Source organism: Leptonotus elevatus, chromosome 1 (assembly GCF_054856555.1).
Source record: "Leptonotus elevatus isolate MCC_2025b chromosome 1, RoL_Lele_1.0, whole genome shotgun sequence".
NCBI lineage: Eukaryota > Metazoa > Chordata > Actinopteri > Syngnathiformes > Syngnathidae > Leptonotus > Leptonotus elevatus.
The window spans coordinates 34,272,684-34,300,350 of record NC_141239.1 but is presented as its reverse complement, the minus strand read 5'-3'; the positions used below and the strand labels follow the sequence as shown (position 1 = coordinate 34,300,350).

The following is a 27,667-nucleotide window of genomic DNA, read 5'->3' as shown; positions in this document are numbered from 1 at the left end:
AGGTAGTGGTAAATAACATGCCAGTCAGACACTGCGTATCTGAGCAATCGAGGAAGCTTTGAGCTATTCATCTCCCTGTATAAATGTGGCTAGCCGGCTAATCGTCTGCACATCGCAGAAGGTTGTTGTTTTTCCTCTTTCAATGCTCAGGTATTTCCTTTGATATATAATTGTTTTCGAGTCGGTCTGTAGTGACGAGACATACGGGGCAAACACCAACAAGTTAGTTTAAATTCGCTCGATGATGTGCCACCCTTGCCAGGATGTTAGCATATAAACTAACCAGCTAGCTGGACAGTCCGCACAAGTAGCCAAACAGTAGCGTCCGGATGATTTGAACAGTGCCACGGTGGATTTTGAGGAGTTTTGAGTGGGATTTGCAAGATGTCAAACAAGCGGTCCCCGCAAATCGCTGGCGCTGCGACTTCTGTGCCCAGCACAAGTAGCAGTACTAGTAGCAGCAGTGGTACAGGAGGCACCGTGAACCCAAGTGGTGGAAGCAACGGCGTCACAAGCAATGGAAACAACTCTGTAAATGTTGTGCCCTCACGGACACTGGCAGCTGCAGGTGACAGCGGGATTTCGGTGCCAAGTTTGGTCGCTGTGTCGTCACCTCGAGGTGGGCTCGCCTCCCTGAGTAGACCCTCTGCGTCCTCTGGCAACAGGAAGAGGTCTCTCCACCAAGCACCTCTTTGCAACGGCCTGTTGAACTCATATGAAGATAAAAGCAACGATTTTGTCTGGTTAGTATCTGGCAATTGGTTTACTTAGCGGGCGCGTGTGTAAGATGTGCAACCACAACATTACTACAATGTCATGGGAACACCTTCACAATGTAAATTATCTGTTTTCGTTATCATAGACTAGAGATAGTAACCTAACAGTACAATTTATGCTACACTAATGTGGTTTATAACGTCATGTTGTTTCTGTCAATTCAAAAATTCTCATTTTTGCAGATAAGATTTCTGTTCGTTCTTGTGTTTTAAATTCATATCATTCTGCAGGTGTGTCAAATGAAATGTATTCTAGGCCGATTGTGGTTTACTTGCATACACATAACACAGTTTTGTGTTTATTTCTAGCCCCATTTGCTTTGAAATGATAGAAGAGGCACACATGACCAAGTGTGGGCACAGTTTCTGGTAAGTGAATTTCAGCCATTGATTATGGGGGGGATTGTCATTGATGTTGATGTTGATGACCGCACTCTTGTGTGTGGCACCTAGGTACAGAATGGCAAAGCATTTCGTAATTTGTACTGCATTTAGCTGAGAATGTTCATCTTGAATGAATTGCTCTCGTGGCCAAACCATTTAATTGATCAATTCCATGCAACTCTTGTGATCATGCCGAGGCTTTGACGATCACAGGGATAAGCTCATTTTCTTTTCAGTAAAAAAGAAAAGAAAAAAAGACTGAATTAGAGCAGGTCAAACAAAGTGTAACATTAACTCTGCCTGAGAAATTGAGGGAGGAAAAAAGCTTCAGTCAATGGAGAAATTGATTGGCTTTTCCCTCAAGGAGCTTTTCTGAGGGGACACTAATGTGTAAAATGACCAAATTTTAGGTGACAGGAGGAAATTGAGTGGCCAGAGTGATGAGTTAAACATGAGATTTACACTCTAAATTCCAATTAATTGCAATACGATCTCATTGAACATTACACCCGACCTGGGCCTCTTTCGTATGTGGATATAAATCGAATATGTATGCGATATGTCTGCACTGTGAACGCTCAGCCGCACGCATCAAATTCATACGTCATCGAAAGCCTGATATGCGCCCTGCGCGGGCGGCATAGAGTGCGTGAAAGGAGTCCACCAGCCCACCAATCAGTAGCGCACGTTGGCACAGCTAAATTTGCATATGGCACTGATAAAGATCGCTTTCATCAGCGGCTTGGCTGGAGGGAAAACATTGCGTTGAGTCGGGGCCATATTTATTTCCGTAAACTCTACAGTGTGATGTCGTTTGTTTTGGGTGCACATCACTCGACGTGTGCTCTTTGCACATGCGAGTCACATCACCGGCGCGTTGCGTTCACATTGAAGTCGCATTTGTTTTTGTAATGTGAACAGTCCATAAAAAAACAGGTTTAACAAAAAATCCGAATTGGGCATCACGCCCTGCAGTGTGAACGTAGCCTGCGTGTCAGTGTTTGCTCTGCAGCAGGCCCATAATGAGAATAATTTAAAGCAACCCACAGCATGAAAATGGGATCAATCGGTAGGATATTTCGATGTGTGTGTCTGACTGTGACAAAATATATTTGGAAGTCATATTGGTTCCAAATAAGACAGACACAAAACATTTCACTGATTATCATAGAAGTTTTATTTTGAAAATCAGGTGCATTCCTCACAATCACATGGTAACAGAAAAAAGTCACCAAACTATATATATATATATATATAAAAAAAGAAAAGTTTGGGGAGCTTCTTCAAAAAGGGGAACAGGCCAAATATTGAGACAAAAGAACTGCCTCTTACTTACAAGAAGAAGAAGAAAGCTGTATTTAACAGACAATATCAACAGTCCTTTTAAGGTTTATTGCTAGTTTACTCGCACGCACCAAATCCGCTCTGCGTAAAATGTTATGACAGGCTCGCTAATAAAATCAGAACTGCTTTGGCACAAACACACAATTCATTGACGTTTTTTGAAAAACAAAAAAGTGAAACCAGCTCGTTGAAGAGAAGCAAGCACTGGGCTTCAACTGACTGAACAACTACCTAGCCATTTAATTTTAATAGCTTCTATGTCAGTGCGTCAATATACGACCTTAGTGAAATCGGTCCGTTGTGCAAAAAAGGTTGGGGACTGCCGGTTGATCTGGAATCCTTAAATATTCATTCAATGCAAGTCAAAAATATAGACCGGGGTGGGCAAACTCGGTCCTCGAGGGCCGGAGTCCTGCAGTGTTTGGATGTTTCCCTTCTCCAACACGGCTGATATATGATCAGCTCTGCATAAGCCTGGTAGCGATCCTGTTGATTGGAATCAGCTTGTGTTGGAAGAGGGAAACCTCCAAAACCTGCAGGACTGCAGCCCTCGAGGACCGAGTGTGCCCCCCGCTGATATAGACCGACATATTTGGCAATGTGATTACTGCACCTCAGAAGTGAAGCACTTCTTCCAACAGTTTTCCAATATTTTAGATTGTTTCTATGTGACTATATGTCCAGTCAGTGAGAATATTTGTGAGGTCAGAGGTCACTCAAGTTGGATGCGAGAGAAGGCCTGCTGCATCGCCGTGTGTCTTCTAGTTCATCCCAAAGGTGTTTGGTAGGGTTGAGGTCAGAGGCACACAGAATTCATCTGTCCAAGCATGCGTTTATGGACCTTACATAACCAAGTGAAATCATTGACTTGATTTCAAGTGTACTCTTTAAGCTGGTTAATCATTTTTGAGGTTATTCATGTCTGTTGTCTGAAATAAATAAATAATCAATTCGAACTTCTCTTCTCTACTGCTTTTAGCTTCAAATGCATCCGCCAGAGCCTGGAAGATAGCAACAGGTGTCCCAAATGCAACTACGTTGTTGATAATGTGGATCAACTATACCCAAACTTTCTTGGTACGTGGTAACTAAAAGTGTAATTTACATATCTAAGGTCAAAGAAATCCTTTCGACTCGTAGATGACTTTGGCGATAGATATATTTTTAAAGCAATTCTGATTTATAGGACCTCTTTTTTATAAAGCACAGCCCCAAGCCGGTTGTAAGGTTTTTCTTAATATTCACTTTACCTGGAAGAGATCTGTAAGTTGAGCCAGTAGGGAAGAAAATGCAACGAAAGTGCAATGTCCTTCATTGTCATATCTCTGGGCCACCGTGATAATGAAACTGGAAATGGCAAATGTGGCGGTAGTTTGTGAAGCTATTCCACTGGCTTGGGCTGCTTCCTTGTTTTCATGCATTTACTCACAGAGCTTTTCTTTCTCTTTCACCACCACCAGTAAATGAACTAATCCTTAAACAGAAGCAAAGATCAGAGGAGAAGAGGCTCAAATTAGATCATCCTGTAAGTAAAATGTCTTCACAACTGTCCCGGTAGGGCTGGGCGATATGGCCAAAAAATAAAATCTCGAATTTTGCAGTCATTCAGGGCGATTACGATTTTATTCGAATAAACCCAAGAAACATTTATTTAAAGGTTTCATTGATTCAAAAATTATTCCTGTGCAAAATGTTCCGACAACAATAATGTATACTGGTTCTAAATTCGTTTTAAGAACTTAACCATTATAGTTTGTACTTAAATGCCACAATTAAGTAGTTGGTAGCTACTGTAACCCATCCAGCATTGGGCAAAATTACAACTCGTAAAAACATTTGGATGTAACAGAACATAAGAACAGCCGCTTTTAATAATGCAGAAGACAAAACTCAATCTCACGATTTAGCACATTTTCAACGATTAGATTTTTAAAATGACAATGTATCGAATTAATTCAATTTATTGCCCAGCCCTATGTCCTGGTTTTATGACATTCAGGCTGACAAAAAGGGGGTTGGAAAGCAGTTACATTTTACTGATCAGTCTCTCTGACCTCCTAGAATGGATCCAGGTGGCATGTTTTCCAGGATGTGTTGAGTCCGGATCAAGAGAACTTGGACCTCGCAAATGTCAATCTAATGTTGGAGCTACTGGTTCAGAAGAAGAAGCAGCTGGAGGCGGTAAAGCAACATGCTCGGCATAAAATAAATCAAGTCTTTTTTTCAATCTTCTTCATTCTCTGTATATGCAGGGGATATAAAAGGTCTGCACACACCTGTTCAATTGTTAGATTTGTAAAAAAATGAGACCAAGATGATTTATTTCAAAACTTTTTCCACCATTAATGTGCCCTACGACATGCGTCAGAAAAGTTCCAGGACTGGTTTCATAAAAGACATACTTAATCCTAACTAGTACAAATTTTCCTTTGCAAATAAACCCCCCTGGAGTGGAGTCTTGGCACACTTTCCCATCTTTTGTAGCACCTTCTCCTTTGTTTAAATATCAAGCCTTGGAGACCTATACCACTTAAATGGATAGGAGGAAAATAACCTACAGATAGCTGCCTCACACATTTCAAAAAATAAAATCCAAATTCACGTAACCATAGCATGACTATTGTTCTGATTGCACCTTAACGCCTGGTGGAAGTGTATGCTGTAGAGGTGTATAAACAGGAAGTATTACGTATTGACAGATTAAACTTCGGGTGTGTCGGGGGGAGTAAGAAGCATTTGTAATTGTAGGCCTGGGACAGCAATCTACATTGCAAAGTTTTGAAAATATTTGACTGCTTTGAGCTGAGGTTATTTAAAAGTTTCATACTTGCATACTTAAGTGAAAAATTTATATTCACTACCACAAACATCTTTCAACAAAAAGTCAAATTTCTACATGTCAAACCATTTTCTTTGTTGTTTGTGCAATATGAATAACAATATGTTATGACAATATGACAAAATTAAATAAAAAAAACCTCAGCCTTTGTTAAGACCTATTGTTAGACTGACTTTGATGAAGCCTAACAAGATTCACATTTACAACATCAACCACTTGTCTTTTATGTATACAAAACACATCACTCTCACCAAAATATAGTAAGACTGTTTCTTAAGAAGATCAGTGTCCTTCTACTATTTAACGTTTTCTTTCCATAATTCTCAGATCTTTCAGATGTGTCATCACATCAGTTTGGGTTGCTATTTATTTTACTGCATTTTAAAACCAATATACTAAACATTTTCAACAATGATATTAAAAACAACTCTTAATTGGTGATAAAATGTCCCAAAAAAAGTTTTGTGTACTTGTATAATGTAATAATTTAATGTTTTTAATAACTCATAGACACACGTGTTACCATCCTGATAGTAAATATGTGAAGTGGTTATTAGCTCACTATTGTTTGTTTTGTAACATATTAGTTCACAAAATACAAATCTGATCTCAGTTACTGCCAATGATTTTTTTTGTAAGGCAAAGTATTTGAAGTATGCAGAGCCTCTGGCCGCAGTTGTCAACATCTCATAACACTTTGACATGCAACAGGACTGAGATGAGCTCTCTAGGGTATCAACTGTATTACATCTGCCAAACACAAACTCATGTGGTAGGACTTCATTGTCGATACACAAATTTGTATTGTTTGGTTATTGTTTTTTGTTATATTCTTTTCCTCATTAGCCTCATGATTTTTATACAGTATGTTGTCACCCTAGTTTTTGTTTTTGAGAATAATGTAATCCACAATTTGTTTCTGTCAACTAGGAATCCCAAGCAGCTCAGAGACAAATTCTCATGGAGTTCCTTAATGAAGCCAGGAGAAACAAGAAAGAGGTACTATGGCTTGTAAACATATGTAGCTCTAAGTAGCAAACAATTTTGAGAAAAGTAGTCTACTAAAAATATGTTATGAATCAATTTTAAAAACAGCCATTTTTATCTCTGCAGCAATTAGAGCAACTACAGAAGGAGCTTAACTTTCTTGAAGAGGACATTAAGCGTGTTGAGGTACGATGGTTTATAAAACTAAACATGAAAATAAAACCTAAAAAAAGACCGGAGCAATGGTCATTATTCTGAACCGATGATGATCAACTGGAAGCGATCGGCCTCCATTCATCCAAACATCTTATTTTATTTATGTTTTTTTCCAGGAAATGAGCGGTCTGTATTCTCCAGTGGAGGCAGAGTGTACAGTGCCCAATGTTGAGGCGCCCTCACCATCACCCAGGTACAGCTCGATCCCATCAAATTGTCTTGTCTGTTTTTTTTTTTTTAAATAACTAGAATCTTGAATCATTCTACGATTGCTGGTCAACCTGTGATTTTGTTTTAAATCATTCTTGTGTGAGAAATAATGGAAATAACAATCATCCTTTCCGGCTTCATATTGTTATTGTAAAACATTGTAACGTGTTTAATGATCATCCAGTTTTAAAATTATACATTTAAAAAATCTTAATAAGATATCTAAAAAATAAAACAGCCTATAACTTTAACAACAAAGTTCGCATAAGTTTAAAGTGAGACATGATGCAGATCAGACATATCTAATATCGCTGACAAATCTCTCAACATAAAAAAATACGCTCTATGTCCCACCCCCACCCCTCGCTCTCCTTCTCTCTCTCTCAGAAAATAATAAGCAAAACCCCACGTGATATGACGATAGGGCAGGTGTAACACTTGGGAAGGAAAATTTATAATTATTTCTAATAACCATCAATGGACCAGTAGGTTCGGCTGCAAAAGCTGACTGGAGTGTTCATATGAGAAACAGACAAATTGAATTATACTGCCATCTTAAGTAAACAAATGTAAAATGGTAAACGGTATTACATACAGAAAAAGACCTATACAATAAGGGAAACAATTTATATTCTATATTATTATTACTATGAAATTTCTTTTTTTTTCTAGTTTAGGGTGCACCCAGTATAATTTGAAATTTTGTTGCACCGTTTGGCACATTACGTTAATCAATTTTCTTCAATTACAATGTATTTATGATAGTGAGAAGTGAAAATCAAATTCACAATTACATTTTGATTCATTGCTCAGCCCTAATTGACATGAGAACATCTTGAGTTAAAAAAGGCCAAAAAACAAGCAAAACACAACTCCAGAATTCATCCTTGCTTTCTGTACAAAGATTTGCTGACATATCATGTGATACCTTGTGGTTCAATCTCCTAAGCTTTCGTTTTAGCCATAGAAGCATAGTTGTTTTGTATTGTATAATCTGGATGTAATGGATCTCTTTTTCTTTTTGCCATATATTTTTCTTCCTGGGCATTTTATTTGTTCCTTTTGGTTTAATGAAAATATTTCACGCTCTTGATTTACAATTTAAATTGAATCTTACATTTTTATGAATCAGCAAGCTACACTGCACATTCTATTTCTATAATTTATTTGACAATATCTGTATGTGTGTCTCCTTTGTTTATAGCTGCAGTAGCATAATTGAGCCACCAAATTATAACCAGCCGCCAGAATTTGGTGGAACAACCCAGGTACGAGACATAAATGATTGTATTCACCTGAAATTATGTATCATTCTATTTGTTATTTTCCATGCCTTGTGATCTGACGAACGTCTTTTTCAAATGCAGGGGAAAAGGCAGACATGGTATAACAGCACGCTAGCATCAAGGAGGAAAAGGTTGACTGCTCATTTTGAAGATCTTGAGCAGTGTTACTTCTCTAACAAAATGTCACGCATCTCAGGTAAAAATCACTTTCACTGTTGTTTCTAATAACTCTGTAAAAGTTCCATCGCTCAACTGACAGCCTTAATTGATATTCTGCTCACAGCTCCAATGTCACGTCATTGCTCTGTGCCACAACTCAAACATCTCTGTGAATCATTACTATCACACCTTATGTCCGCAGTGATAATCATTACCTCGCAGCGCATATTTGGAGTGTCTTGTAAATAAATATGTATGCTAGGCTTGTCACAGTCATTACTATTATTGTTTTATCGTTCGATACTTAAAATGAATGAGATACAATCTAAAATGCCAAAATATTGCTCAAAGACAAGACTAAAGGTCCAATCTATTTACTCTTTTCTGACACCCATTCTGTGCAACCATGTCAGCACCAAAACATTGCATAAGTATGCTGCTGAGTGAGTTGGGGTCAATCTACAAATTGCTATTAGGTTAAAGGAGGCAGGGCTCGAAGGCGAGCGTCTGGTGGTTGGGCCTTCATTGCATAGCCCGAAAAGGTAATGTGGGTCCCCCTTCCCATGGGCTCACCACCTGACTCCTCAACACACGGCTTGGGCTCTGGTGCCAATCCTCTCCAGAGGTACTTTCTTCCACTCTAGAGTTGCTCACGGTGAGAGGCGCAGAGCAGGTGTGGGCATACTTATTGCCCCCAAGCTTGGCGCCTGTACGTTGGGGTTCACTCCGGTAGACGAGAGGGTAGCCCCCCTCCGCCTTCGGTTGGGAGGGACGGGTCCTGACTGTTGTTTGTGCATTTGCACCAAACAGCAGTTCGGAGTACCCACCCTTTTTGGAGTCCTTGGAGCACATACTCTGGGGACTTCATCTCTCACGTGGGCAATGACAATGAGATCTGGAGGGGTGCTTCGGGAGTACAGGGTACCGTGCCCCCTGATACGGGCTGTTCGGTGCCTGTACGACCGGTGTCAGAGTTTGGTCCGCATCGCCGGCAGTAAATCGGATTCATTCTCAGTGAGGGTTGGACTCCGCCAAGGCTGCCCTTTGTCACCGATTCTGTTCAGAACTTTTATGGACAGAATTTCTAGCATTGAGGGGCTCCGGTTTGGTGGCCTCAGCATTTCATCTCTGCTTTTTGCAGATGATGTTGTGCTGTTGGCTTCATCAAGCCGTGATCTCCAACTCTCACTGGAGCGGTTCGCAGCTGAGTGTGAAGCGGTTGGAATGAAGATCAGCACCTTCAAATCCGAGACATGGTCCTCAGTCGAAAATGGTGGCGTGCCCTCTCCGGGTCGGGAATGAGATCCTGCCCCAAGTGGAGGAGTTCAAGTATCTTGGACTCTTGTTCACGAGTGAGGGCAGGGTGGAGCGGGGGAGCTCGACAGGCGGATCTACGTTCCCACCATCATCTATGGTCGCGAGCTGAGACCAAAATCCTGGTTACAAGCGGCCAAAATTAGTTTCCTCCGCAGGGTGTCCAGGCTCTTCCTTACAGATGGGGTGAGAAGCTCAATAATCTGAGAGGGACTCTGGTCGAGCCGCTACTCCTCGACGTTGAGAGGAGCCAGTTAAGGTGGCTCAGGCATCTGGTTCGGATGCCTCCTGGACTTCTCCCCAGAGAGGTGTTCCGGGCATGTCCCACCGGCGGGAGGCCCAGAGGAAGACCCAGGACACGCTTGAGAGACAATGTCTCTCGACTGGCCTTTGAACGCCTTGGGATCCCGCCAGAGGAGCTGGTTGAAGTGGCTGGGTAGAGGGAAGTCTGCGTTTTCCTCCTAAAGCTGCTGCCCCCGCGGCTCGACCACGGATAAGCGGTAGTAAATGGATGGATGGATGGTTAATAGCAATGAAAATTTGATTAACATTCTACCTGCTAGACGTTCTCAACATAAAATAGTCTGAACTCCTCTTCCTCTTCAATGGTATCTCAACTATATTAATGCACAACGCTTGTGTGTATTTTCTTTCTTTTTTTTCTTCAGAGGAAGACAGGAACTTGAACCAGCTGGATGACTTCATGGAGTGTCTCGCCAAGTTCACTCGTTACAATTCTGTGCGACCCCTGGCCACTCTCTCCTACGCAAGCGACCTCTATAATGGCTCTAGTATTGTCTCAAGGTATGATGAGGGAACTTTTTTTTTCAGAAATCATAGACATGTTGGTGTAGTACGGTAGTTAATGAACTGAACTGAAATAATGTGAACTTTAATATAATGCCTTTAAATGGTTTAAACCACACAAAAAAAGGCTTAAGTAGTGCCTCCAACCAAATTTTTGTAATGATCATACAGTGTCCATTGACATAATTCCTTTGAGTTTTTTTCTGTGCCTATTTAATGTCATTTAAGCACAATTGATGACGTGAAATTTTGCTGTTGCGTGAAAGTGTCCCAGCCTAGCTGTCAAGTCATGAGCAGGGAAACTCAGTGTGGATTATGATCATGGTCCATGAAAAACATTATTTTGGCCAGACGTGTCTGTACTGTCTTGCCTCCATTCCTTGGGAGGTGGTCTTGGTTTTCTCTCCCAAATACCCGTCCTGTTGCTGTCTCACTTGTGGCCTCTTTTCCTAAATGATGGCTATGCATTGGGGTGAGATGTTATGCTAAAGTTGTACCTGCGGATAGTAACATCTATTTGCATTGACTCTCCTCAACAATGGGGGAAAAAATAATAATAATACTAAGATTGCTGTTTACTGTTGTACTAGAAACCTGACCCAAAGACACAGCAATGCTAGGCAGGAGTGCCTCTTGTTAGTTGAGACTTCCTTTGAGAGCGTAGCATTGATTAGCAGATAGCACTTAAAAAAAATCTAAACTACATGAACAAAATTAATGTTGTTAGACGTCTACAATAAAACTAAATAGTGAATATCACGATTCATGTTAATCAAGTTTACATATAGGTTGCTATTCCAAATAAATACTTAGTCTGATACTGTATTGCAGTTGATAAGTGTTTTGAAATCATGGATGTAAGTGATTCTACGAAGAGCAGGATTGTGCGTCGTGTGGGGTGGTAATAACTTATCTTTTAGGACTTGGACTTTGGAACCATAGTTTCACGGGTTCAAGTCCTACTGTGGACTAAAATGTAAAATAATTAATTGTTGGTGAGATGCTTGTCTGTTTGCTGGCTACTGTCGAGTCATTGGGTAAAGATTCAACGCGCATGAGGGAAACTTCACTAATCACCAATGACTGGTATATACTATTTAGCCTGCTCTAGTGTTGCACGGGATACCAGTACCGTATCTTGATGTTTTGGCGTAAAAAACGGCTCGGTATAATTTTTTCTTAGTACCGGTACTTAAAAAAAAATAAAAATAAAAAATAAAAAATAAATACGAGACAGGCCGCTGCCAACTCTGTTTTAAAGGCAGGTACACATACACGCATGGTCGGCTGTCTACCGATATGTGGAAAATGCCTTAAGTAAGCGACACGCCTCTTTCAGCGTGTGTGCGAGAGGGCGCAGGAAGATGGCTTCACGCACTGAAGCGCTCGCTGGACGTGCACTCCTCGTTGAAAAGCATGACACGCTAATTAAGCTTATTAAAACTTATTAAGTGTAGCGCTCGCTGGCCGTCCACTCCTCGTTGAGAAGTATGACGCGCTAATTAAGGCTCCAAGGGAGCGCGCAAGCAGAGTGGAAGCCACGCGACAGCATTGGCATTGCCTACGCATGTTTTCAATAAACACATGAAGAACACGTGTGGTTTTCAATTTTCAGTTTTAGAAATGTTTTGTAACAAGAGCAAATTTTTTTCGTGGAGAAGCAAAAGAAAAAGCAGCAATCATTCCTGCAGTGGACTCGAGGTGTGTGTTCAAAGAACAGGCACAAAGTAGGAGATCACAGTTATGCATAGAAAAAGCTCAGACGACTGACAGAGCAACAGACACAGGTTGTGACGCATTTTTGACACTTCCCTTTAAAATAAGTGGAGTGTGAATTATTTTGTTCCCAGTTTGTAGTATTTGATTACGTATTTGACTAATTGGGAGCGAAATGGAGAAGAGCAGAGACATGCATGCACACTCAAGCAACGTTACATTGAGTCATTGGAGTGCCACTGTATTGCCAATATTTAAAACGGATGACATCAAATACAGTACTTCAAGAATATGGCATGCAATGTGAGAGCACATACAGTGCTCATAAATATATACATAAATATATACAGTATTTACATAAATGAACATGCATACATCCCAATATTTTGAATTCATAATAATAAATATAAATTTATTTGAAGTTTGTTGAGGTACTGTTTTAGTACCGGTATCAAGGTATTTTATGCAGGTATAGTATCGAAGTCAAAATGTTGGTATCGTGACACTGGCCTGCTCATATAAAAATATCTAAACATATATTTGAAACTGTTTAAACATATATATTTGAAACTGTTTAATTAATTAATTTATTTTACGTGGTGGGTGGTGCTCTAGCACCCTCGATTGACCAGCTGCCACTGATGGCCACTTGTCTTGTACAGTGCACTCTAAGGAAATGGAAGAACCACAACAGCTGGGCAACATTACATTTAGTAGTGGTTAAGCAGCCCCAGACAAATCTAAAAAGAACAATAAATTCTAAATAGCTTCTGCTTTTCATTTTGGTTTTAGTGGCATTCTTGTTTTTGTTTTTTTATGGCATTATCACGTGTGTGCATGTGTGTGTGTGTGTGTACACACTGCAGACAGGAACAAATATGTAATAAAGATTGTTGTGTATATATAATAGTGGGAACATCTTGGTTTTAAACAAAGAAAAGTAGTGAATGTTTGTGTTATTTTGACCTCTAGGATTCAGTTGTCAAAGCTTGTACTTGTTTTGCATGCTTTATTTGCCTTCATTTGTTTCCTTGCAGTTCCATTTAGTTTCTTATCATATAGCCAAGTTAAGCATGCAGCATTTCCGTTCTATTTATTAAGCGGTGGTGCCCCGCCATTCCTAAATCGTAGCCGCCGCTGCTTCAAATTTTCAATTTCAGCAGTTGGGGGCAGGAGAGGAGTTCAGCCACGCAGTGTTACCCTGGATGGATTGTGAAAAAGACAAATGCCGTCAACTTTACAGTGTTTGCTGGTTTAAAAAAAAAAGTGTAATGGATCAAGTGCAAGGACGCGCCAAGATCCAATTGCTTTGAGCTGTAGAGGGATAAGTCAATAGCATTTTCATGTTAATTGACGTGTGTGTTTCAGCATTGAGTTTGATCGTGATTGTGACTACTTTGCCATTGCTGGTGTGACCAAGAAGATCAAGGTGTTTGAGTATGGTACTGTGATCCAAGATGCAGTGGACATCCACTACCCTATCAACGAAATGACATGTAATTCTAAAATCAGGTGAAAATCCCCCACTATAGTGAAGTCATTAAAGTCTTTAGGTCATACTAATGTAATCCCAACCTTCTTCATTGTAGCTGTATCAGCTGGAGCAGCTATCACAAGAACCTCCTGGCCAGCAGCGACTACGAGGGTACAGTCATATTATGGGATGGATTTACCGGCCATAGGTTCAAGGTGTACCAGGTACTTATACACAGATTTTAGCCTGGAATGTATTACTGACCTCTCATGTTTTACTACATCACTACATGTTTTCTGTGCAGGAGCATGAGAAACGGTGCTGGAGTGTTGACTTTAATCTGATGGATCCGAAGTTGTTAGCATCTGGCTCTGATGATGCTAAAGGTAACTGAAAAATATATTTTTTTATTCAGCACTAGATAAAATCAGTATTGGAATTTCCCAGCATCTGAATCAAAATGTCAATGTAAAAATACTTGTTACACCTGACTTAACGCATGATTGACTGCTGTTTTGTTTTCTTTTGATTGTCAGTGAAGTTGTGGTCAACCAATCTGAACAACTCTGTAGCCAGCATTGAAGCCAAGGCTAATGTCTGCTGCGTTAAATTCAGTCCAACATCCCGGTATCATCTGGCCTTTGGCTGTGCAGGTAATCTTTTCATCATAGTTGGGATGAAAGGTTTTTCTCTGTGCAACTGTTATTGGTCCACTGTCATGATTAGAGTTACATGGTGCAGTAAAATAATGTCTGATACTTTTTATTTCAGCTTTGCTTGAAAGTCAGTGAGTTTGTCAGCTGTATGTCAAATTTGGAGGCGGAAACAAATCACAATTTCCTCAGTCTATTTTAATGTTCATGTTTGTGTCATAGCGCAACTACATGCAAAACTAAAATTTCATAAACTAATTTCAAAACCTGCTGAAAGTGCAAGGCAATAAAATAGTGATTGACTGTTACTAGTGTATTTTCTCATTTGTAAAGCACAAGCGTTGGACTCAACTTATCCCTGTGTGTCTCAAAATGTAACACATTAACAACAGTTTGTATTGCTACACGGTCTTGCCTGTTGCTGATTTTATACATGAACTCAAATGAGGAGTTGTTGTCAGCTACGGTATGTGAAAAGCAGCAACTATCGCTAATTAGAACACTGTACATACTCATTTTTCTATTTTCTTGCAGATCACTGTGTCCATTACTATGATCTCCGCAACACTAAGCAGCCAATCATGGTGTTCAAAGGCCATCGAAAAGCTGTTTCCTATGCTAAGTTTGTTAATGGAGAGGAAATCGTTTCTGCGTAAGTCTGCTTTGAGCTACAATTTTTTTTTTTTGTCAAATTATGTGCTGTTACAGCATTTATTTTATCGACAAGTGCAGTGAACCCTCAGAAGCTGAATACAATCCATTACAACCTTTTATCTTAATTTTCTAATTACAAATTTCTATGAAAATTGAAACAATATGTTCCTCAAGCCCAGCCAACATTAGCCATGATGAAACATTTCAATGCTGTTCAGGGGTTATTTTGAGCAACATTTAACAGTAACTTAACGGTGCTGGCTGCTTTAAAACTATGAAATATGTATCAAACCTTATGGTGAGTGCATCTTTTGGCCTTTTTAGTCATTGTCATTACATTTCACTTCACTGACCGCTGTTCAACGTTTTGACAGTAGTAGGGCTAAATTTGGGGAATACTCTAGATTGGTCCATGTATAAGCCGCACCTGACTGTAAGCCGCAGGTGTTTTAATGTTACCGCACCGGTATATAAGGGTTCCCGCTACCACAGAGGGGATTGTCGGGACAGAGACGAATTTTTGGGAACGCAAAGCGTCCCAGTTATTAACATCTGAGCAGTATTCGTGAGGTGCACAAATAATACGCCGCACATCCTGCAGTCACAAAAGTAGTACAGTATAACAGAACAAAACTTACAGCGCTTGATGAGACAATAACGTCAAATGGCTAAATGAAGTCCGTTTTTTAAAAATGCTTGCCAGTAACACGGCAGTAAATATGCATTAATAACAACACGGCTGTACAAAAACATATTACTGAAACAAAAATAACCAGCCTACTATAGCAGAAAAGTCAGTCATTACCCGTAATTCTCATGCCATCGTCATCCTCCTGCGTACTACTGAAGTCCTCTCCCTCAGTGTCTGAAACGAACAGGCCCAGAATTACCCCGTCAACCACTCTCTCGCCGTTGTTGTCGCTCTCGAAACCAAAAAACTCCTCTTCCTCTTTGTCAGTGTCAGAATCAAACAGGTCAATTGCCTTTAACTTAAATGCAGCATATATGCTCTTCTCGGTTTATTTTCCATAATCTCACTGGTTTGTTTTGCTCTGCCTGGCGCTCTTGCACTTCCTTTATAGTGTGCCGTCGCCCCCTGGTGGATAGGCCGCACCGTTGTATTAGCCGCAGGGTCGAATGCAAGTGAAAAAAAGTAGCGGTTTATAGTCCACAAATTACAGTAATGTTAGAGCCGGTTTGAGGTGAGCTAATGCAGAGGTGTATTAAGTAGAATGCAGGCCTTCGCCAAAGCCAAATAATCCTAATCATGGTCATCTAACTCTTGTTAAAATAATGAATTATAACATTCAAATAGCCACTGAAAAACTTGTTCATCCTCTGAATCACATTTCAGGTCGACAGACAGTCAGCTGAAGCTGTGGAATGTCAACAAACCTCATTGCCTGCGCTCCTTCAAGGGTCACATCAATGAGAAGAACTTTGTTGGCCTGGCCTCTAATGGAGACTATATTGCCTGTGGTAAATATTTCTCTAATATCTACCAGAAAAAAATAACCATACGCAATTAAATTATTCTGCTGCATTTCCTTGATTGGCCCAGCCAAGCAGGGACACCGCTGCAATACAAAACTATGTCAATGTTTATGTTTGCAGGGAGTGAAAACAATTCCTTGTACCTGTACTACAAAGGACTTTCCAAAACACTATTAACATTCAAGTTTGATACGGTAAAAAGTGTGCTGGATAAAGAGAAGAAGGAAGATGACATCAATGAGTTTGTCAGTGCTGTCTGTTGGAGGGCCTTACCTGACGGAGTGAGTTCTTATTACTATTTGTGGTCATCGCTTGATTTCACATTATAATCAGAAAGTTTTGCTAAAGGACTCACCCAATGTCATTTGGGACATTCTGTAGTTCCATTTCTAAAACGGTCTTCTTTTTCAGGAGTCAAATGTGTTGATTGCTGCAAACAGTCAAGGAACAATCAAGGTTTGTCTACTGTCAGCTACCTTGTAGTATGCAAAGTTACATCACCATACAGCTTTTTTTTTTTTTCTTCAGTTCAGGCTTATTACCGTATTTGTGCTTTCAAATGCATACTTTTATTCAGTACCAGTCAAATGTGTACACGGTGCACACCCTCTCTATTCAAGTATGAGAACTATGTATGCCCAAACCATTAGTTATTCTGATGTCAGTTGTGTTCAAGAATGCCGCTGAAAGTGAAATTTCGGATTTAGTGGAAATGTTATTCCTCAGACTTACTGTATATACACACATGCCATTTGTCTTTCATTTGTATACAGTACCAGAACTGTTGTCAAAGGTATGAGGTGCAATTCGCGTTTAGGTGAGGTGAAGCAGATTGAGAAAATATATAACACATTAGAAAAGCAATAAAATGTATAATGTTTTTAAACCCGCTAAGATACCTTCAGTAAAAAAAATTAATAAGGCAAATGTCTGTGTTACGTGCCAGAGGTTGTTAGGTAAAATGTTTTTAAATAAAAAAGCCAGGTAGAAAAACGTGGAGCAGGTGTATGGCGAAAAACAGGGCAAATTTATTATGCCAAATAAAAGAAAGCTCTCAACAAAGGCAATAATGGAAGTCCAACACACACAAAAAAAAAAAATGTAACTAAAGAAAACTTCTGCAGTAAGGTGGAGAGCCGTCCTCTTCTTATAGGCGCAGAGTTAATCAGCCCCCCAGGTGCGGCGAATCTGGTATAATTAGCTGGGAAGAGCAGAGGCAAGGCAAACAATTTCACTGGGTCTTGGCCCAGGGCCATAACACCCCCCCCCCCCCCTAAAAGTGTTGGTAAAGAGTAAGGATATGTTTGCAGCTCTGGTCAATCGAATGGTCCTCAGTCCCTGGACAATGCGTCAGCAACTATGTTGTCACAGCCCCTCTTGTGCTTGATGGTGATGTTGTAACTCTGGGCCAGAAGAGCCCAGCGCATCAGCCGCTGGTTGTGGTTGTACATCCGGGCCAGGAACGCAAGCAGATTGTGCTCAGTCATCACAGAGACCGGGACACTGCTGGAACCCACATAGATGTCAAAGTGCTGCAAGGCTAAAAGCATAGCCAGAGTCTCCTCAATGGTAGAATAGTTCAACTGGTGCTTTTTGAACTAAGCTGAGAAGTAAGAAACAGGATGCGAGACACCGGTCTTGTCATCCTGCAATAGCACCGCACTGGCACCGGTGGCACTGGTGTCTATTTATACTAAAAGTTTTGGAGGAGTCTGGTGCACTGCAAAGGGGGGACTTTGCTGCTTGGAATGCGACCGCACACTCATCTGTACATACAAATGGGACAGCGGGACTACAAAGAGCAATGAGTGGAGCAACCAGCACAAGTTCTTACAAAAACACCGGTAGTAGCCAACGAGGCCCAAGAACCGGCGCAACCCCCTGCGAGTGCTAGGAGTTGGGTAAGCAAGCACAGCCTCAACTTTAGCATCCACAGGCCGCACTAGCCCATGTCCCACAACCTTACCCAGATAGGTTACCGTGGCTTTGCCAAACTCGCACTTTGCCAGGTTCACCGTGAGGTTGGCCGCAGCCAGCCGGTCGAACACCTCCTGCAAGGTACAGACATGGTCAGCCCATGTGTCTGAAAACACAACAATGTCATCAAAGTACATATTGCAATTAGTAACACCACCAAGCACCATGTGCGTTAGGCGCTGAAAGGTGGCAGGGGCATTTTTCAAGCCGAAAGCCATCACAGTGTACTGCAAAAAATTATCAGGTGTCACAAAAGCAGAAATTTTAGATGCTCTAGGTGTTAAGGGAACCTGCTAGTAACCTTTCAGAAGGTCCAACTTTGTAATATGCCTTGCTGGACCAATGCTGTCAATGCAGTCTTCCATATGGAGCAGTGGGAAGGAATCTGACACTGTCACCACATTGACTTTCCGGAAATCCGTACAAAAACTGGGAGTACCGTCGGACTTGGGAGCCAGGAGACAAGGTGAACTCTAAGGACAGTAACTGGGCACGGCTAAGCCATTCTCTAGCTAACCTAACCTCCTCCTTCATGGCCTCATGCGTCACCTGGGGACATCGATAAGCATGCTGTTTGATAGGAGCTGTTGAACCTACATCGATGTAGTGCGCAAGTACAGTGGTACAAGAGGGGGTATCACTGAAAAGAGAGGGGTAGAACTGAAGAAGGGCCGTTATGTCTGCACGCTGGTCTTCACCAAGACCCGTCAGGTGGGTACTCAGATTTGACAGGAATTCGGAGTTACACAACCTGCCACACTGCTGGGCAATACAAGGTTACACAAAGTCCTCCTCACTGAGTCATTGGCACGGATAACAATTGGCAATTCGATCCTCTCCTCGGACAATGAAAGGTTTAAGCATGTTAACATGGCACAGCCGAGTTTTCCGTCTACGTTCTGGAGTAAGAATAAGGTAGTTTGTGTCAATCTCCTGTCCACAACATATGGACCAGAAAACCGAGCCGAAAGAGAGGCCCCCACACCAGGCAGCAACACCAGAACCTTGTCATCAGGTTTAAAGTGACGAGCAAAAGCCTTCTTGTCAAAACGCTTTTTCATGTCCACCTGGGTAGAAGACAGCGCTACTTTGGCCAAAGAAGTGACCCGCCGCAACCGCTCTCTGCACGCGAGTACAAAATCTGACACGCTACCTTGAGGTGGCGACACTGACAGGAACTGTTCCTGATCCTGCACCTTTAAGGGACCATGCACATTGTGACCAAACACCAGCTCTGCCGGGCTAAATCCAAGGGATTCTTGAGTGGCATCCCTGGCGGCAAACAGCATGAAGGGCACACCCTCATCCCAGTTTTTCGCGGTATCGAAGCAAAACTTTCTGAGCATGGACTTAAAAGTCTGATGCTATCTTTCTAGTGCACCCTCTGACTCAGGATGGTAAGCACTAGCCACAGAATGCCCCCCCCCCCCGACCCCGACCCCGACCCCGACTGCAAGGTTTCTTTGATTGCTTTTGACAAAAAATGTGTGCCTTGATCTGTGCACGATCCGGGGGAGACCTAATTTAGTGAAGAATTTGGTAAGCGCTTTAGTCACTGAAGAAGCGGTTATCTTTCGCACAGGAATGGCCTCAGGAAAACGAGTGGTGATACACATTATGGTTACCAAAAACTGGTTCCCCGACTTAGTCTTGGGCAACGGACCAACGCAATCCACGAGCACATGCTCAAATGGACAATCAACTACAGGCACTGACTAAAGTGGGGCCGGAGGAACAAGTTTTCCAACCAACTGACAGGTACTACAGGTCTTGCAAAAGACCACCACATCGGCCTTCAGCCCTGGCCAAAAAAAAAGAAGACGCTGTAAGACGCGATTGTATATTTTCATTACACCAAGATGACCTGACCACAGATGGTCATGGGCAAAGGAAAGCATGTGCTGCCTGTAGCTGGTGGGGACCACAATCTGAAAAACTGCACGCCAGCCATCAGGGTCAGCCACACTACTACATTTTGGGCCCAATTTTTGATCCTCAATAAGGGCAGCACAAGTCAACGGCAGCGGAGCAGGGGAGACCAACTCAGGCCCCGCACTTCTGACATGACCATGAACAGAGTCACACAAATCAACACCCGGTTCCTGGGCTAACTTCCAAGCCTGAGCCCGAGTTAGAACACTCACGGAAAAATATCGGGATGCTGTTGGGACAACTTGTCAACACAAGAGCCGGGGGCTTCTCAACTACCTCGGAACATGGAAACACTTTTCCACCAGCAATGTCGTTACCCATAATAAAATCCACTCCATTGATTGGGAACTGGTCACGCAACGCTACTGAAAACAAACCACTAACCAGCTTTGATTCGAGTTGGATAGTATGCAAAGGTGCGGGTACAAAACTCATACCAATGCCTTTCACAACTGTGCCCAAATGGCGGTCTGTTTTAGGGCCCAAAGGCAACACGCCAGACAAGATAAATGACTGTGAGCCACCTGTATCACGCAAAACTGAAACTTGACGTGGACTTTCTCCTGGAACTGAAATAAATGCTTCAAAAATAAGGTTTGAAACATTCATCAGGAGTTGCGTCAGGGGTACTAGCAATGGTTGGGGAACTGCTAGCCGGAATGGTGTTAACTAATCCAACCCCTTTTGCTTTCGGGACAGCCTGTTTATGTATAATACGTCGCAGTCTGCTACCATATGACCCATCTTGTGGCAATAAAAACATTGCCTGACCTTTTCAGGTCTGGGGCAAGTTGAGGTTTGGAGTTGGGTTGTTTTCTCATTTTGGCCAGCCTTTAATGGGGCCGGTTCGAGCTTAAAAGCGGTTTTATGAGTGAGGGAAAATTAATCCGCCAAAACAGCGGCCTGCTGGAGCGCAGAAACTTTCTGTTCATTCATGTATACGAGAATGCTCTCGGGGAGACAGTTTTTTTTAAATTCTTATAGCAGGACCAGCTCGCGCAAGGCGGTAAAATCTGCAACCTTGCTAGCAGAACACTACCTGTCAAATAGCACTGACCTCTCTCGAGCAAAATCCACAAAACTCTGAGCAACAGTTTTTTTCAAATCCCGAAAACGTTGCCTGTTGGCTTCGGGCACTAACTCATAAGATTTAAAAATTGCACCTTTCAATAAGTCATAATTCAGACTGTCAGAAATCGACAAAGAAGCACAGGCTTCTAGAGCTATTACCAGTTGGCTTGTACTGCAACAAAATCGCCCAAACATCTTTCGGCCTATGCAGCGTGGACGCAATGCGCCTCAAACGCACCGAAATAGGACTCTACCTCAACTAAACGAAAAACTGGAACCAATTTAACGTATTTTGACACATCGAACGCATCACGAGCGCTTCCCACGGGCTGCGATGCCCCCACAGACTGTGTCACACATAATTCTAATTGCCGCATTCTAAATGCCGATTCCAATCTTTTTATTTAGACCTCCCTGGTAGCCTCCAGCTCCATCCGCCTCAGTTGGAGCTCACGCCTCAGTTGAAACTCACATTCCCATTCACGCTCGTCACTATGGGGACGAACAATTTGAGAATCTAAAGGCAAATACTGCTTCTTTTCGTCCGCGTCTTCCGGGTGCGCACTCGCACCGTTGCGCGCAGGGGACGCCACTGCACTCCCCATCGTTGCGAACGCCAGAGTCCGGTACTAACAAAATTTCTTCACGAACTAAGAAAGCGACAACAGTTTCCCTTAGCTCATTAACACAATGTGAGGGAGAGACAGAAATGTCATAATGACGCGCGACAAACGTTAAGTGCCTCTAAAGTGGGCTTAGCCACAAACGCGTCCAAATCAAAAAGCATGATTCACCCACCTCACACTACTGCACATTTGAGCACAGCTGACCCCACTTGGCAATCAGCTGGACACCTTGCCAATCCCGTCAAGTTGGTCCGTGCAGCCAAAGTCACCGGCGCCCCGCAACGCATACTTGCGCAGCACCTGTCCAATGGGTGAGAAGGTTCCGACGCACAAACAAAGCAATCCCAGATACCTACCTAACCCAAAACTAAACCTACAATCTCTACTGAAGCTTGCCGGGCTCGAGGCGTACTTGCAGGCCCCACAGGAGAATCCACTCCACCCAGGATAATAAACCAAAATAATAAATAGGTGCCCGATGGAGCAGCTACAACAGCCGAGCAGGACACCTCTACACTAATCTGGGGCGGCAATGTTAGCGTGTGGTCACAGCAAACACACACACCCAAAAACAAAAACGGAGCGCCCACACAAAAGCAACCACCACCCCAAGTCTACCTAGGCTCACGGACGAGCCCCCATTTGTTACGTGCCAGAGGTTGTTAGGTAAAATGTTAAAAATAACTTTTTTTAAAGCCAGGTAGAAAAAATGGCGACAAACACGGCAAATGTATTATGCCAAATAAAAGAAAGCTCTCAGAAATAAACAAAGGCAATAATGGAAGTCCAACACATACAAAAAACAGAACTAAAGAAAACTGCTGCAGCAAGGTGGAGAGCCCCAGTCTTTTCAGGTGCCACTCCGTCCTTTTCTGATAGGCGCCGAGTTAATCAGCCCCTCAGGTGCGGCGAATCAGGTATAATTAGCTGGGAAGAGCTGAGGCGCAAGGCAAACTATTTCACTGGGTCTTGGCCCAGGGCCGTAACAGTCTGAAAGGAGACTCTTTACAATAATAAAACTTTTAGATTGGGGGGGCTCTCGAATTAAATTAAATGTATTTATTTAAAAGGGACAATGCACATTAATCAACATTTTACAATGTAAATGTGTCCAAGTTAGATAAGTCCAAAAGTTGTTCTAAACTTTGGGAGCTCACAGTTTCCACTTATTGAGGCTCTCGTGGTCATTCTACGGAAGCTTTGACGCCTCACCATGAGACCAGATAGCAGTGGTGGCGCACAGATGTACAAACATTTAAAATACAGTTTCAAAATACAAAAATTCACAAAATTTGCTCTTTGAGAATCTCTGTGGGAAGGCTTACTGTCACAGAGGACTCTGAAGTAAACACTGCACTTCTCACAGAAGCTCTGTTTTAATTGTCAATCATTCAAAGTTTATCACGCCTTTTATACTTGAAAAGAAATGTCTCATTGAATGACAATCATTAAGACTACCTGTAGGTCACCAAATCTCAATTCTTTGTATTATGAAGCTCAAAATTGTTATGATTTGTGCAGCTGTGCCGTCAAACAATATACAAATGTCAACTTTCCTTTTCTGTTTCACAATATTTATTTATGGTTTTGCAAATGTTAAAAAAAAATTGTGAAAAAATATATATTATTCTGTTCCATGAATGAAAAGCTGGCAAACAATTTAAAATAAAGCAGCACAGGCATGTCGGACAAAATTTTCATTTGAACGCTTGTGTTGACATATATCTTTTATCTTTGCACAGGTACTTGAGCTTGTCTGAAGACCCACTTGATCCTCATGTGATGAAAATCAACAACATACATTGAGCTGCATGTTTGAGAAGTCTGATGGACGGGAGAGGCCAAGCTGGCTACTGAACTTAGAATGCCAGGTTCCCTAGGAGAATTTATGTAAATTACTATTTTAATGAGCTATGGATTTTGGACAGCAAGAGACTTTGTACTAGAGTATTTGTTCAAAGTATGAAATGCTGCCATTTTATAGGGTGGGCGGGGTGGGTTGAGACTTTAGTTTATCTGTTCAAGTTACATCTGCTACAGCATTGCATCTCCATTGTTTACAGTCCGATCCATACTTTTCAGCATTTTGAAAAAAATTATCTGTTGCTCTTGATAGTTCACATCCAGCTAAATGCTACCTGTAGCATCGTCGTTCTCCCCCCTCAAAGGCTAAAAGCACATGACTAATTGACTAATTAGTCTTCACATTCAACTTCAACTCTTAACCCAGCCCTGAATGTTTGTCTGACTTGTTATGTGTAGTTTGTTTTCCAAGATGGAAGAAACCAATTGGAATGCGTCAAACTTAAATTTAATTCTGTCAAATATATTGTCAGTTGTCAGACTGTGGAATGTGAGTCGTTTAACACGTAAGGAAGATGAATTGTCATCTAAAGGTTGCGAAATCCCTTCATTTATGTGTGATCACTTTTCTTATGTAACCAAAGGCATGGATCAAACACACCACATTGAAAGTAGCACTGGAAATACTCCTGTAGATGAAAACAACTGAGCCCAATTGTAAGTCAGACAAACTCTCATAGTTTTTGTATAGCCGCAGTGTGGTCCATGTTAACATGAACCCATCAAGAGGATGTGATAAACCCCACTAAGACCTACCTATTTTGTGATGGATGGAAGAGGTGATTTCTATTTGTATAACTGAATAAATTATTTCAAAACCTATGTTGTACCATGTCATTAAAAAAAAAACACATCTTCCGTATTTCCCAGTGTTCTCTTGACTGAGCTTGTTTGAATGAGTTATGTGTTCACGGCTATCCTTGATCATGGCTTCCATATGTGTTTTTTTCCAGCCTTATTTGAAATGATAATGTTCAGTTTTGCCACAGATCAAATCCCTCTGTGTGTGTTTAAACACCAAACACCTCTGTTATGTTTATCCAGTGTCTATTCTCCGAACAAGAATGCCCGGTTGATTGTTTTACCCGCAGAGCTTTCATGAAAGCAAGGTTATTGCATATTGCGACAATTGTTTCAATTCTTTGAGAAAACCATAATTTAATTTTGATTGTCATGGCGTTATTCCTGTGTAGCTGAACAGGCACCATATTGTATTATGTTGTGGAAATATTGACTAATTCTATGTTCTATAGAAAGATCAAGTCTGTCTCTTAACTTACCACAATCAATATTAAATTAGGCCAGCAAGATTTGTTTACCTTCAGATTTATTCAATTAGTTTCACAAAAATGTCACAGCCATTACATGTTCAGAGACTTAAACATAACTTGATGGACATAGATGATAAATTATAAATGAAAAGCCTGTGTTTACCCAGATGAGCATTTTCCAGTCTGGAACAATGGATGTCATCGGCGGTGGCATTTGCTCCCTAAAGAAGCATTTCCAAGCCATTCCTGCAGCTGCTTTCAGTTGTTGATTGTTTGTGTGACATTCTGGTTTCAGTTTTGTCTTGATCTAGGGCCATATTCTCCAATGTACATAGCGGAAAAGACCCACAGCTTCACAATTTTCTGTTTACGTAGCTTGTCCCATTGACCTGTCCTTTTTTCATGAAAAGGTACACATGAGGATAAAATTGTTGGTTTGTTAATGAAAGGAAAACTAGTGTCCAGAAATAACTTGACTCTTGTAATTATTAATTTTTTTAAATGATGAAAATTAACAAATGGAAAAACGTATCACTTTTGATTTTTATAACAGAATTCTTTAAAAATTCAACTAATGAAAAAGGCCTGGATATAAAAGATGGTACCCCTAGAAAAGACTGAAAATATTTTAAGGGTGGCGTAGTTTCAGGATGTTTGATGACATGGTGTTTACAATACTAATCATGGAACCACAGGAAGCAGGAAGAGAGTTGTCTCTGGAGATTAGGAAGAAAATTATAGACAAGACATTAAAGGTAAAGTATAGGCCATCTCCAAGATCTTGATGTTTTGTGACTACAGTTCCACGGACCGTAGCCAATCTCCCTGGACATGGCTGCAGGACGAAAATTGAGGAGACAGTTAATATGAATGAGGAACCTCTAGAAATGTGAACTTCAAGGTCAAGGTACATCAGTGTCAAATCGCACCATCCATCGTTGTTTGAGCCAAAGTGGATTTCATGGGAGAGGACCAAAGACCCGCCAGTGTTGAGAAAAAAAAGTTAGACTGGAATTGGCCAAATTGCATGTCCAAAAACCACAAAGATTCTGAGAGAATGTCCTATTGACAGATGATTATAAATTTTTTGTCAAGGCACATCAACTCTCACAGGTATAAAAATGAAACATACCGAGAAATGAACACTGTCCCTGCTGTAAAACATGGAGCAGGCTTACTGTAGTTATAATCTGGGGCTGCTATATGGCACAGGTGTCTGGAATCTGTGCAGTGTACAATGACATTTCAATACTATCATGGTGTTCTGGAGGAAAATACCAGCAATGGTGATGAAAATACCAGCTTGGGTAAGAGACAAACCAGAAACGAAGCAAAAGCACAAACATCCATCCATCATCTACAGCTTATCCGGGGTCGGGTCGCGGGGGCAGCAGCTTTAGCAGGGAAGCCCAGACTTCTCTCTCCCCAGCCACTTCAACCAGCTCCTCCGACGGGATCCCAAGGCGTTACCAGGCCAGCCGAGAGACATAGTCTCTCCAGCGTGTCCTGGGTCGTCCCCGGGGCCTCCCGCCGGTGGGACATGCCCGGTACACCTCTCCAGGGGGGCGTCCAGGAGGCATCTGAACCAGATGCCTCCTGGACGCCACCTCAACTGGTAGCGGCTCGACATTGAGTCCCTCCCGGATGACCGAGCTTCTCACCCTATCTTTAAGGGAGAGCCCGGACACCCTGCGGAGGAAACTCATTTCGGCCGCTTATTCCCAGGATCTTGCTCTTTTGGTCTCGACCCACAGCTCGTGACCAAAGGTGAGATAAATCGAGAGCTTTGCCTTTCGGCTTAGCTCCTTTTTTACCACAACGGACCAATACAGAGTCCGTATCACTGCAGACGCTGCACCAATCCGCCTGTCGATCTCCCGCTCCAATTTACCCTCACTCGTGAACAAGACCCCAAGATACTTGAACTCCTCCACTTGGGGCAGGAGCTCTTCCCCGACCAGGAGAGGGCACTCCACCCTTTTCCGACTGAGGACCATGGTCTCTGATTTGGAGGTGCTGATTTTCATCCCAACCGCTTTACACTTGGCTGCGGACTGCTCCAGCGAGAGTTGGAGATCACAGCTTGAAGAAGCCAACAGCACCACATTATCTACAAAAAGCAGAGATGCAATGTTGAGGTCACCAAACTGGACCACCTCAACGCCTCAGCTGTGCCTAGAAATTCTGTCCATAAATGTTATGAACAGAATTGGTGACAAAGGGCAACCTTGGCGGAGTCCAACCCTCACTGGAAACTAATTCGACCTACTGCCGGCAACGCGGACCAAACTCTGACATCGGTCGTACAGGAACCGAACAGCCCGTGTCAGGGGGCTCGGTACCCCGTACTCCCGAAACACCCTCCACAAGAGTCCACAAAGCACATGTGGACTGATTGGGCGAACTCCCATGCACCCTCGAGGATCCTGCCAAGGGTGTCGAGCTGGTCCACTGTTCCACGGCCGGGACGAAAACCACACTGCTCCTCCTGAATCCTTGATTCGACTTCCCGATGGACCCTCCTCTCCAGCACCCCTGAATAGACCTTACCAGGGAGGCTGAGGAGTGTGATCCCTCTATAGTTGGAACACAACTTCCGGTCCCCTTTCTTAAA

The 27,667-nt window shown here is 42.1% G+C and overlaps 1 protein-coding gene across 1 annotated transcript; it reads left to right on the top strand.

Moving 5' to 3' along the window:
- The first annotated feature begins 18 nt into the window (after positions 1-18).
- cop1 (COP1 E3 ubiquitin ligase) lies at positions 19-24,604 on the top strand. The gene is made up of 20 exons (XM_086094448.1): positions 19-743; positions 1,086-1,145; positions 3,484-3,581; positions 3,965-4,029; positions 4,566-4,685; positions 6,274-6,342; positions 6,457-6,516; positions 6,663-6,739; positions 7,961-8,024; positions 8,124-8,238; positions 10,184-10,319; positions 13,407-13,550; positions 13,628-13,736; positions 13,817-13,898; positions 14,049-14,165; positions 14,700-14,817; positions 16,174-16,298; positions 16,434-16,594; positions 16,725-16,769; positions 23,662-24,604. Exons 1-20 carry the CDS (start codon positions 385-387, stop codon positions 23,677-23,679), a joined length of 2,142 nt encoding a protein of 713 aa, XP_085950574.1. The 5' UTR covers positions 19-384; the 3' UTR covers positions 23,680-24,604.
- Positions 24,605-27,667: the final 3,063 nt, after the last annotated feature.